Source organism: Panthera pardus, unplaced genomic scaffold (genome assembly GCF_024362965.1).
Source record: "Panthera pardus isolate Hobbes unplaced genomic scaffold, ASM2436296v1 HiC_scaffold_17, whole genome shotgun sequence".
NCBI classification, from domain to species: Eukaryota; Metazoa; Chordata; class Mammalia; order Carnivora; family Felidae; genus Panthera; species Panthera pardus.
In genome coordinates, this window is record NW_026526732.1 from 107,163,520 (window position 1) to 107,177,880 (window position 14,361).

The window sequence follows — 14,361 nt, forward strand, 5'->3', positions numbered from 1 at the left end:
AATGCCATAGACCTCTTGTCAGAGCCTACAGATGTGCTTTTCATAGAAAGACAAGTATACATGGAAGTAAGTATATGAGGATATATTCAATTATTCGTTATTAGGGAAACAAAAACCAAGGTCACAACTCAATAGCATTTATGATCTTTCAGTCAGCAATTATTTAAAAGTCTGCAAGACCAAGTGCCACAGAAAATGTAGATCAGTGGAATAATTTATACAAAACTAGGGTAGAATAAATTGAAAGAACTGTTTTGGGTTAAAACATCTGTGAAGTTTGCTTATTCCATGACCAGCAATTCCTGTCCTAGGCATACATCCAAAAGACTTTCTTGCATACATACCCCAAGAATCACAAACAAAATGTTCATCCTAATGTCTTTAATATGAGTCACAAACTTTCATCATCAAAAATGGCCATCAGCAAGAGAAGAGACAAATTAATTATAATATATTCACACAATGGAATATTAGAAAGTAGTGAAAACAAATGAACCACAGCTACACAAATAATATTGGATAATCTTAGTGTCAAAATGTGAAATAGTGGAATAAGGAAAGTGCCAAAAGCACATATAATAGATGACACACTTTATGGAATTTGAAACAAACTAAACTTTATACATTAGGTAGGTTTTGACATATATACGTGACTGTATTAGTATATCACAGAATCAATTCCGTTTACAATTGCACTAAAAACAATAAGATACCTAGGAATAAACCTAACAAAAGGGGTAAAGATTTGTATGCTGAAATTATAGAAAGCTTATTTAAAATACTGAATAAGACACAAAGAAATAGAAAACCATTCCACACTCATGGATTGGAAGAACAAATATTGTTAAAATGTCGATACTACCCAAAGCAGCCTACACATTCAAAGCAATCCTTATCAAAATAACACCAGTATTTTTCACAGAGCTAGAACAACAATTCTAAAATTTATATGGAACCGCAAAATACCCAAATAGCCAAAGTAATGTTGAAACAGAAAACCAAAGCTGGAGGCATCACAATTCTGGACTTCATGCTCTATTAGAAACCTGTGATCATCATGACAGTATGGTACAGGCACAAAAACAGACAATGGAACAGAATAAAGAACCTAGAAATGGACCCACAAATGTATGGCCAAATAATCTTCAACAAAGCAGAAAAGAGTATTCAATGGAAAAAAAAGACAGTCTCTTCAGTAAATGGTGTTGAGAAAACTGGACAGCAACAGGCAGAAGAATGACTCTGTACCACTTTATTTCACCAATACAAAAATAAATTCAAAATAGGTGAAAGACCTAAGTGTGATACATGAAACGATCAAAATCATACAGGAGAAAACAGGCAGCAACATCTTTGACCTAGGCTGCAGCAACTTCTTACTTGACATGTCTCTGGAGACAAGGAAAATAGAAGCAAAAATGAACTGTTGGGAGCTCATCAAGATAAAATCTTCTGCCCAGCGAAGGAAACAATCAACAAAATGCCCTTTGCATTTTGTAAAATGCAACCTATGGAATGGGAAAAGATATTTGCAACTGACATATCAGATAAAGGGTTAGTATTCAAAACCTATAAAGAACTTACCAAACTTAACACTCCCTAAAAAATAATCCAGTGAAGAAATGGGAAAAAGATGTGAACAGAACTTTTCCAAAGAAGACATCTAGATGGCTAACAGGCACATGAAAAGATGTTCAACATTGCTCATCATCAGAGAAATACAAATCAATCCACGATGAGATACCACCTCACACCTGTCAGAATTGTTAAAATTAACAACTCAGAAAATAAGAGATGTTACACAGGATGCACAGAAAGGGTGACACTTTTGTACTGTTGGTGGGAATGCAAACTGGTGCAGCCACTCTGGAAAACAGGATGGAGGTTCCTCAAAAAATTAAAAATAGAAATACCCAGGACCCAGAAATTGCACTACTAAGAATTTATACAAAGGATACAAAAATGCTGATTCAAAGGGGCGCAGTACCCCCAATGTTTACAGCAGCATTATTAACAATAGCCAAATTATGGAAAGAGCCCAAATGTACATCGGCTGATGAATGGATAAAGAAGATGTGGTGTGTGGTGTGTATATATATGATGGAACTAGAAAGTATTATGTTAAAGGAAATAAGTCAGAGAAAGACAGATATCATGTGATTTTACTCATATGTGGAATTTGAGAAACAAAAGAGATAACATAGGGGAAGGGAAGGAAAAATACGTTAAAAACAGAGAGGGAGGCAAACCATAAGAGACTTAACAACAGAGAACAAATTGAGGGTTGCTGGAGGGGAAGTAGGTGAGGGGAATGGCCTGTATGGGTGATGGGCATTAAAGAGGGCACTTTTTCAATAGAAAAAGTAGCTGTCATATGTAAGAGATGTATCACGGGGTTCTACTCCTAAAGCTAAGACTACACTGTATGCTAACTAGCTTGAATTTAAATTTAAAAAATTAAATTCTAATGCAAGTGTGTGATGAACACAAAATTCAAGGTAATGATTTCCCTGGGTGGCAGGTAGAAATAAGAGAGAATGTAAAGACAGAGAGTAGCTATAAGCTATTAGTAACATTCCAGTTCTTGAATTTAGTGGCAGAATAAATATTTTCATGGAATTCTTTTTAATCCATTGAAAATGGAACAATGATGATATGGCTCATGAACCACAGAACTATAATGATTCTATAATTTTTTTAAAACATATATTTTCTTTCTTGTATATAAAACACGTAGATAATTCCTATATTTCTCCAACTTTATTGATGTCTTACCCACTAAAAAAAGTTCAATTAAATATGTTAATTTTTATCAATATGATTTACAATACATTTATACTCTTAAATAGTGAATTCAATACATAAATAAATTTATCTCTGAAATTAATTTCCATGGTGGAAATCTAAAGAAGAAAAAGAAAGACAAGATGAAACCCAATGTCTGTAGGAAACCTTTCTTAAAATAGTTATTTGGATAAGCTTCTGACAATATTCCAAGATTTGTTAATTGCCTCTGTGGGGCACCAGTCCCAACAGTCTATACCATGTTCACATACTAGACTTCATCACCTACATCAACACTTCTTGGAGCACATGTACACCAGAGAAGGTTTCCCCTTGTTTAACTGGCAGATATCCACCTACAAACATGCCTCACAGGGGTCCTCACTAAAAGACTAGAAATATCCCATCAAAAACATTCAACAAACCAAATTCATGAACTTTTCACCAGTCCTATATCTAGTTTTTCTCCAACATCCATATTAAATAAAGACTTCACTGAATCTTCGCTCAGCTGTTGCATTTAAATACAAAGGCGATTGTAAAGTTAATACAAGAAAGCAGTGGCTCATCATACTTCATGGACTCAATAACTTCCAAACAAGAATCCTTATGTTTACCTGTGAAATGAAGACTCATCACGATGGGAACAAGGGTATCTTTGGACTACATAAGAACAAGACAGCTGTGAATTCTTCCCTCCTAAAATGTAAATATGTTCCCATTTTGTTTCTAGTTTTCTCTCCACATCATTGTTACATTCAAAGTATGTTTAAATATGTTTGCTCCATTTGTCTTAAATTTCACTGAGCAAACTAAAATGTAAGTTCATACTATTCTATTAGAAACTGAAGTCCATACTATGGAAAATGAAAATCTGTTTCAGTAAAAATATAGAATTCCTCTTTTTAAACACATAATGTTGTCTCATTTTTAATATCACAATGGCTTTTAAATTAATATTACAATAAGAGCTGAAAATTGAGACCATGGATTAAACCAATACGGAAAATGCTTACAAGCATGAAGTGAAAAGTCCTATATTTGGATTCACTACATTAAATTACATAAGGTGTAATTTCTGGCTTGACACTTCCGATAAGGATAGCTGGGACATTATGTGATCTGAAGCTTAAAAAAGCCAGTAATGTTTTTCACCTGCTAAGCTTATTAACATATATTTTGGAAACTGTGTGTGCATTATGGATGCTCACTGCTTTCTTCAATGATTTAGCACATCTGCAGTACTGTGTTCACTTCTCAACTAACTAATCAAAGGCATTTAATAAACCATGGTGAGTCTAATGGATAGCAACCAGAAAAGCATGGTAATTAAACTTCATACATTGTGAGCAACGCTGACAACCATCTATGCACGTAGTCTAGGAACATTAAGTCTAAGACTATATTTGATAATATGTTCAAATATTAAAGGAAACACAAAAGACATATAAAACATTTTTAATGGGACAAAAATACAATATTGTTTAGAGATGTAATTGGGTAATCACACTATTAAAATAAAGGGTGGTGATTACTATAAACATGAAAACAGTTGATACTTTACGGTACAGGAAAGGTTAATCATTGGGATGAGGTACAAATAGAAACTCCTTGGTGCTTGCCAAGGTTCTATTTCTTGATCTGCATGTTAGTTATGAGAATATTCACCTTAACTCAGTGAGTTTTTGCTTTTTTCTGTTTCTATGGTTTACTTTAAAATAAAACTGTTTTTTAAGAAGTCATGTTGAATTCACCTATTCCATATTATTTCCAGAATAAAGAAAAACAGGCAGTGCCTGGGCGTTAAAGAGGAATATCTGAGCTCACGTAAGGAGAAGGTATGAGGCCCTCTTTAAAGGACATTTAGGGAGCTATGAAAACAGGAATTGTGTGAATGTTCTGTGGAAGATCTCCTTCATAAGGCTGGATAATGGTTTCTGAGTCTATACCAACTCTAAAATTCTATGGCCTTCTCATTCCCAAAACTATCCCAACCTGATGTGGTCAAGAAAAGCTGACAAGAAAAGCTGGTGAATAAACAGGTTACATACCTGTCCAAGGACTCATTACTTCCAAGTACTAAAGCTGGGATTTGACACTAAGCTCTGAGTCCACATTCTCCGCACTTAAGCATTATGCTCAACTTAGGTGATATTCTTAGGTCACACTCATTAATTAAATTAAATTTCCATTTCCTCGTGAGAAAAATTATATTCCTATATCTTACCACTTGGTAATAATAGCTCCTTCATCATGATTATAACATTTTCAGGTTCTAACTAAGATGCTTGTAACAATGATATACTGTATGTAATTTCCTTATTTTACTGTAATAGCAGAAAATAAAGTTATTATGCCTTGGCTCCAAACACACTATGAATATAAAAACCTTAATTCTGAAGTTCATGGTCAGAAATTATCTGCAGAAAAATTATAAACGAAAAAATTAAAAATTAAAAATTAAAATAAATTAGTGGACTGATTCAGACATTAAACATTCCATCTATTTAATGATATGATAAAATATTTAGAGAGTGAAATTTATGTATTCTTTATCCCTTTTCTGTATTCTTTCAGAATTGAAGTGAAATTTTACCTATCGAGTTCTGAAGCGACCAGAGGATCAGCTCATATTATTGGTAAATTCCATGAGGAAAAAGAACTTCCTGATTACTTAATGAACTGCTTTTTGTTCAAGTTATCTATCTTGCCAATTCTTCTGAATGGCCTAGTGTGTAGAAGCTAACATAGGTTGTTGATGTGTGTATGTAGTAAGCAAATGCTTCTGGAATTCAATTTTTAACTATGCAACAAATCAGTAAGTCTATTTAAGAGGTATAATAGCAGTAATGAAAGATATTCTAAGAAATACAGGGCCACTGTACATGTGAATAATGGTTAAGAAGGAGGATTTTTTGTTTCTTGTCAACAAAAACACATTCACAAAAACAGGACAAAATAGTGAAAAAGTCCAAAATTGATACAGGAACATCAGTGTCTGAAATGTTGAATAGAGGGAAAACATGAGGAGGAGATTGGTGGTGAGGGTGAAGATAATGTCTGCATGCAGACATATGTAAGTGATTATAGAAAGTGATTCTACTATCAAACAGTGGTGTTTATCCCAACAAAATTGCTCATTTTTTACCTCAAACTCCCCTCTTTTGATAAGGGAAAAAAATTGTCATTATAAACTAACGTTTACATCATAACTTCATGAAGTAACAACTCAAACTATGTTCCACTCCTAAATTATATCATTAAATTTATGGATTTATTGTTTACCCAGAAAACACGGAAACATAAGTGTCATGGCATATTACCCTTTTCAATGATTTGCAATTCAGTGTGATAGGGTTTACATTTTATTTTTATTTTTTTAAATATTTAATTTTTATTTCTGAAGGAGAGAGAGAGAGCACGCGCATGGGTGGGGGGAGAGGCAGAGGGAGACACAATCTGAAGCAGGCTCCAAGCTCTCAGCTGTCAGCATAGAGCCTGATACAGGGCTTGAACTCACAAGCTGTGAGATCATGACCTGAGCAGAAGTCAGACACTTGGCCAAGTGAGCCACCCAGGTGCTCCTACCATATTATTTTTAGAACCACTCTGGTTATGAGTACACACAGAGAGTCTTTGAACACAGACACAGAGTGTTAAAAGAAGTGTTCTGAACGGGAGAGAGCACACAAACAACTGAAATGGGAATACTCATGCAAATTTCAGAGATTTTTATTTCTACCTAAACCTGATGCTATTTTTTTATTACCATGGTATTATCTCCTAGACCTTCATAAGGAGTCATGAACACAAACAACAGAAGTGCCACAGCAGACTTCATCTTGCTGGGGTTTTCTAATCAGCCCCAGGTAGAACACATCATCTCTGGGGTTGTCTTCGTCTTCTATATTGTGACTCTGGTAGGAAACACAACCATCATCCTTGTATCTAACCTAGACAGCCAGCTCCATACTCCCATGTATTTCTTCCTATCCAATTTGTCTTTTCTGGATCTCTGTTATGCAACTAGCATTATCCCACAGATGCTGGTAAATCTATGGGGTCCAACAAAGTCTATTACCTATGGAGGGTGTGTGCTCCAATTCTTCTTTGCCCTTGACTTTGGAGCCACAGAATGTCTTCTCCTAGCTGTGATGGCCTATGACCGCTACGCTGCTGTCTGTCAACCTCTTTACTACACAATAGTAATGCACCCTCAGCTTTGCCAGAAGATGGTGCTCACTGCCTGGTTAGGTGGTCTTGGCAGTGCCTTAATTCTTTGCTCCCTGACTTTGAAGTTGCCAAGATGTGGGCACCGGGAGGTGAATAATTTTATCTGTGAGATGCCAGCATTGCTCAAGTTGGCTTGTGTCTACTCAAAAGTAATTGAGGTCATCGTCTATGCTCTTGGAGTGATATTTCTTCTAGTACCTCTATCTCTAATTCTCATCTCATACGCAATTATCACTCAAGCTGTCATGAGGATCAAGTCAACAGCAAGGTGGCGTAAGGTCCTTAATACATGTGGTTCCCACCTCACAGTAGTAACTCTGTTTTATGGAACAATCATTTATATGTACATGAAGCCACAGAATAGCACATCTGAAGATGAGGGGAAGTTCCTTACACTCTTTTACACAATAGTCACACCCACCCTTAACCCTCTGATCTACACATTAAGAAACAAAGATGTGAAAAATGCAGTAAAAAGAATACTGTATGTGAGAAAATGTTCAGCAAAGTCATGAGTTAGATGGAAGAGAGGTAAGGAAATAACACTGACCTTTACCAAAAGAAGATGAATGATTCACTTTCACAAACAGCATTCATTGGATTTTTACCTTGTACCAAGAATTGTGCTATATACTGATTTATGAACAATTAAATAAGTACAGAAATTATAAGGAGATAGAGATGAAAACACATAAGGAAACTTGAATTCATACACTTAAAAGCCTTCAAGACTAATCAGGAACTACAGACATGTAAACCTAGAATTGTGAAAAGTGGTTAAGTACAGAAATATATGTACAAGGTATTAAGAAAATACTTCACATGGAAATTTATTTTAATGTAGGGTTACATTGGACATTGATTTTTTTCTTCCAGACTTAACGCTTTTATGTAAAAAATGACACTAACTTTCATCCACCTGTTGTCATTGGGGCTTTTGTGGTGCAGATCAACTGCTCACTGATACCTATCCACCTTCTCCCTCAAGTTTTAACTGGGGCCAGGGCCACCATCCTGCATATCACATTTCCAAGACTGGCTTCCACCAACATAATGCCAGGAAAGCAATGTGTGCAATTCTTGGGTTATCTTCTCAAATATGAAGCCGTTTACCCTCAGCCTTCTCCATCTTGTTCCTGCTGTCTAGGATATGAATGTGGAGAGTTTCTAACTTTGACAATATCCCTAAGAGGGAATGGAACAATAAGATGGAACCACAACCACCCAGAAGAAGAGCAATGTCTCCAGACTCCTACAGCAGAAAAATCTTCATTCTTATTTAATATTAATTAAGCCAATCTATTTTGGTGTCTGTTTTTTAGAGTAGCTTAGCTTTTCCTATTCATGGCCTAATAAGGACTTTGGGCTCTTTCCTGTAAAATCATGTGGTCCTTGGACCGACACCAAAAGAATTACTTGGTAAGTTATCAAACTGAACAACACTGGACCCACCTCAGACCTATTCAACCAACAATACAGGATGGACCCAGAAATTGATGTTTTTAGTCAACACTACTGTTGATCAGGCTAAAGTTTGAGAACTACTGTTACAGAGAATAGAGAGACACTGAGTCTCTAAACAGAAAATGTACATAGTTTTATATATTTTAATTAATTTCCTTCCTATAGACATGGGAAAATAGATGGGTAATGGTTTCTCGAGGCTCTTAGATAAGAGTAATTAAGGAAATGGGAAGTTTCATGAAATTAAATCAATATCAAAAGTTATTCTTGGGGTACCTGGGTGGCTCAGTCAGTTAAGCTTCCGACTTTGGCTCAGGTCATGCTCTCACAGCTTGTGAGTTCAAGCCCCGCGTCAGGCTCTGTGCTGACGGCTCAGAGCCTGGAGCCTGCTTAAATTCTGTGTCTCCCTCTCTCTCTGCCCCTACCCTGCTTGCGCTGTCGCTCACAAATGAATAAATGTTAAAAAAAAATTTAAGTTATTCTTTATTTAATACGATATTCTTGCCCTTTGGTTTTATAATTGTTCTCCTTGTATTCAATTATGGTGACAGTTGATGATAATTTTGGCAAAGGGGTTTGATGCTCTTATTTGACAAAAAAAAAATTTAGCAATGTCATGTTTTTTCCCTATTATTTTTCACTTTGTTTTACTGGGAAATGCATTCAAATTCTGAGTATCTCTATTAGGAGAAAAAACACTCTTCTTCTCTACAAGTTGATCATTTCAGAGATTGGAAATGCCCTGCGTGTGAGAGTCCTCACATTTATGGGGCTCGTGCTCTGTGATTTCAAGGCCGAATGAGGCACAATCTACCAGAGTATTGGAGTGTGAATATGGAGTTGTAACTGTTAATGGTCTTTTCTCTCCCATATTTAAACCTTCTGGTTTCCAGGTTTCCACAGTAAAAAAACTAATGTTGTCATTCTTTTCTGAGTAGCTTTAAACCTGACAGGTGTGTAAGCCTTGATAAAAATAAGAATCTGAAAGAGGATGATGATACCAAAACATAGGAAGGCACAGAGAAAATATAAACTTCAAGGAATTGTAAAGAGTTTGAGAGGACAACATATAAAATGGTGACAGTCTGATCACTGAAAATGGATATAAACTTTTCCTTGTGAGAAAATCTCATCCCAATCTTGATAAACAATTAATTTACCACTTAAAAATCTCTCAACTTCTACACTCAGTTGATATCTTACTCATGACAAATGTCCTTACAAATCTCATAAATTGTCCTTTGAATTCCCTCCAAAAACTTTCCTATCACTATATTGGCATTATCTCATCATATATATTTATTTGTATAAATGTTTGAGGAAAAGGCATTGGCGAACTTTTCAACAACATAGAACCTCTCATTCATGTGAGATTTTGCTGTGTCTAAACTGACTTCTAACATGAAATACATACTCTGTAAATATCGATAGTACTATTAAGTGAATGAACTATTTTTAATAAATATACATGAAAATGTTACTATTCTACAGAATATGTAAAAGATTCATTGGGTAATAAATACTGGAGCAACATCTTCAGGCTTTTAACGTTTAGGACATTTGCAACGTAAGAAAAGGGAAATATAGAATACATTTTTTCATGTGCATAATATTATGGAATCTTATAAGTATGTATCTGGAAATTTTTAAAAAAAGGATAAAAAAATGTTCTCATTACCTCAACCTTGAAATAGTGATTACTAACTTTGTAACCTATTTCCTTTTAATTTCTTCTCATCCATACTAAAATTTGTCACACTGAGTACCTGATTTCCTTCCCCAGTGTATGCATTCACATCACATATATCACTCCCAAGGGAGAAACCTTGGCTTCTAGGGAAGTGGCAAAACTCCTAGCAAATATATTGATGGGTAGCCCTCCAAAGACCACAGCACATGAATGCACACAGTGTAACTGATGTGAAAATGTCACTGGGAGGGACTTGCTGACAATGGCAAAAAGATTGAAAAACAATGTCTCAGTGTTGTAGCATGTGCTTGTCTTTGTCTGCAAAGATGACTGAGATCTCCCCTGGCCCAAACTGAATGACTAGCCAGCATACCCAGGCTCTAGCACCTTAGTAAGACATTAATGGTCTTCTAGGTTAGTGGCTGACACCTTGGACCCAAGGATGGTCTCAGTTAATCAGGTTCAAATGCTGGAAATTCCCTGGAATATTATAGAAAAATTTGACAACACCATGTATTACCACAAATTTGGGGAAACAGTCATCTTACTCTTGTATTAGTTAGCTGCTGCCTCATAAATATTGTTTTTAGAAACTAACGGGACTGCTAGAAATGATAGACATAGGTTGAAAATCTCAACCCCACCAGTCTAAATCTAAAAAATTTGTAAAAGTAACAGTGTTCATAATTCTATTGGCAGCAAACTTGTCCTAATTATATGTGAGGCTACTTCTATTCTTTGCTTTCACTTCTGTTAAACAAAGGTGGATCTGTGTCAAAAGAAAACAATTCCTTTATAAGAGAGAATATTATTAGCTACTCGTCATTTTTCAGAAAGAGCAGCCACTTCTTAAGGAGGACACTCATTACTATCATTGCTTCATAAATCCATACATTTTCTTTGGAGCTGAGGATTCAAGAGAAACTAGACTCTGCTTTAGGTTGCAGTGATAACATGAAAGGAAATACTCCCAGAGAATAACTTAAATTTCACTTATTTCCTCTATGATGTTAAGTGCACATTTATAGCAGCCATGTGAAAAGTATGGGTCATGTTTTATCCCCTTGTTTGCCAACCAAAATATAAAAAGGAAACTTTCTGTCCTTTGTATCATTGTATCTTACTGGGATGAAATGTTCCATGAACTCTGAGTGCAAATATATGGCCTATTGCTTTCCTTCGTTATCATTATTTTCCAATGTGTTCACCAGTCGCCAATTGCAGCTTTAGCAGGACGTCCAGTGTTTCCATTTTGGGCTCCCCTTCCCCAGGTATAATCTCAAATTTTCTAATCTTCAGAGTACTTGCCTATTAGTGTGCTTGCCAACCAGTAAATACTCTATATTAACTGCAGTACTACCATTTTTGCTTTGTGCCACAGGTGCCACACTACCTATTGGGGGATAATGCCACAGGTGCCAAGGCACTACTGGGGGCTGATGGTCCTCCAGGCATAAACCCTGACCATCCCTATCATAAGGAGGACCAGTATTCCAGATCTCTGCCCCAGCCTCTCTGGGCCTTCTAAGGAGGCACACTCCCCTTCCCTCTTTTGCATGAGAAATGGACCCCTGTGAGCCCTGCCTTCAGTCTTTGAATTGGCCTACACCACAACATGCTAAAGGTCTATGTGAAAAGCCAACAGTTAACATCATATTCAATGGTTGATGTCCACCCTCACCACGTCTATTCAACACAGTATTAGAAGTCCTAGCCAGAGACTGGGGTAGGAACCGAGAGGGCAGAACATCATGGAAGTTTTTTGTGTGTCTTGCATCCATGAAATACAGCCAGACCAAAACTAAACCATCCTGCACACCTAGAAAACTGGTCTGAGGATTAACACAACAATCTTCACAAACTGAACCACAGAATTCAGCAGTGTGCGGTGTGGAGAGGTGAACTTGGGGAGAGAGAAGTCGAGGAGAGCAGGGAGGTGCTTTTGCGTGCAGAGAGAGGATGGAGATTGAGGGTGGGTGAATATGGGAAAATCACCCCTCCCCAAAAGTAGCTGGAGAGAAAGTGGAAAATTGGAAACAGCCACAGGGACTGAACTAAAAAGGGAGAAAGGAGAGGGTTTAAATTCCAGTAAGACTGTAAACAGGGGGAGTGCAGAGTCTGCAACTCTGCAACTTGATACCTAGTGGTGCTCTGGTATAAAGGGTGAATCCCCAGGAGCAGAAAGGGGTCTGGGAGGTTCTCGGGCCACATGGGGAGAAACGGTTCCACTGCTGGAAGGATATTTGGTAGAGGCTATGAGGCCACCCTGGCCCAACAAACCCCAGAGAATGGCCACATTTGTTGGTGCTGGAACAATGTTGTTGGCTGTGAATCCTGGTGACAGATGTGTGTTGTGATTTTCCATAATCCAAGGCACTGCTGCTACACTGTCTTGTGAACTATTTCTGGGGTGGGCAGGCATCTGTCCACAGTCTCTGGGCATTGGCAGCAGCATGGTCCTGTGAACATTCCTAGGTGTCGCCAGTGACCAGCCACTGCTTGGTGAGACCCTTCTGCAAAGGGGCAGAGCAGGTCAAAGCTACAGTCCCTCAGAAGTGGGGGGCTGTGGAAGGGAGCCTCATCTGAGACAAAACTTGGGAGGGAGGTGTTGCCTGGGGCTTGGTCATGGACACTGTGGAAATGGGGAGTGGATGGAAACAAAAGACGAAGTATGGGTGCACAATTGCTGATGGGGAGAACAGAGTTCCAATACTAGAGACTGGGTAGCTGCGTGAGCCATTGTCAGCCCTCCCACACATGCGCATACGCACCTACAAGAGCCACAGCAATCCACCCCAGTAGGCTAGCAGTGCCATCTAGTGGAGAACAGAGCTGTTACACCAAGTCCCTCCCAACAGGGCCAACCTCCCTCTTCAAGAATACAAGTCTCACTGCCAGCTTAGTTTATGGACTATACAGCCCTCCATACGTTGACTTCTAGGGGAAAATGAAGCAATTTTAGTCATGTTTCAGTCTGTTAGCTGCTCCAACTATTCAATTTTCTTTCTTTTTTTTCTCTTTTTCATTTCCTTTTCCTTGAATATAAAAAAAGAAAAATTCGTTTTTACTTTCAATTTTTGTTAAAAGATATATTTTTTATTTTTTTCTACTATATTTTTTGCTTTTGCGTATTTTTTTCAAATCCCATTTTACTTACATCATTTCATTTTAGTCTATTCAGTATATTAATTTTGTCAAATTTTCAAATGACTTACTTTTTTTCTTTTTTTAACCTTTTTCTCTAATCTATCAAGCCCCTTTCAACACCCAAACCAAACCACACCTAGAATCTAGCATCATTTATTCAAATTTGTGTGTGTATTTGTTTTTAATTTTTTAATTTTAATTTATTTTTTTAATTTTCTAATGTTTTACTTCTTTTCGAGAGAGAGAGAGAGTGTGAGTGGGGGAGGAGCAGAGAGAGAGGGAGACACAGAATCTGGAGCAGGGTCCAGGCTCTGAGCTGTCAGCACAGAGCCTGATGTGGGCCTCAAACTCATGAACAGTGAGATCATTACCTGAGCCAAAGTCAGATGCTCAACCAACTGAGGCACCCAGGGTACACTAATTTTAAATTTTTTATTTTAATTTTTTGTAATTTTAATTTTTTCTACCTTGTTAATTCCTTTTCACCCTGCAAAATGATGAAATGAAGGAATTCACTGAAATTAAACAACAGGAAGAAAAGACAGCCAGGGACTTGACCAACACAAAAACAAGCAAGATGTCTAAACCAGAATTTAGAATCACGATAAGAATACTAGCTGGAGTCAAAAATAGATGAGAATCCCCTTCTGCAGAGACAAAAGAAGTAAAAGCTAGTCAGGATGAAATATAAAGTGCTATAACTGAGCTACAATCTCGAATGGATGCCATGGTGGCAAGGATGGATGAGGCAGAACAGAGAATCAGCGATATAGAGGACGAACTTATGGAAAATAATAAAGCAGAAAAAGAGGGAGATTAAGCAAAAGAGCACGATTTAAGGATTAAAGAAATCAGTGACTCATTAAGAAGGAACAACATCAGAATCATAGGGGTCCCAGAAGAGGAAGAGAGAGAAAAAGGGGTAGAAGGGTTATGTGAGCAAATCATAATGGAAAACTTTCCTAACATGAGGTAAGACACAGACATCAAAATCCAGGAAGCACAGAGAACCCCAGTTAGATTTAACAAAAACTGACCTAAAC

At 37.1% G+C, this 14,361-nt stretch overlaps 1 protein-coding gene across 1 annotated transcript; it reads left to right on the top strand.

Moving 5' to 3' along the window:
- The first annotated feature begins 6,587 nt into the window (after positions 1-6,587).
- On the top strand, positions 6,588-7,532 carry LOC109260179 (olfactory receptor 2W1-like). Its single transcript, XM_019438207.2, has one exon. It carries the CDS (start codon positions 6,588-6,590, stop codon positions 7,530-7,532), a length of 945 nt encoding a protein of 314 aa, XP_019293752.2.
- Positions 7,533-14,361: the final 6,829 nt, after the last annotated feature.

Coding starts and splice junctions, on each gene's coding strand:
- LOC109260179 (XM_019438207.2), top strand. CDS start 6,588: ATGAACACAAACAACAGAAGTGCCACAGCAGACTTCATCTTGCTGGGG.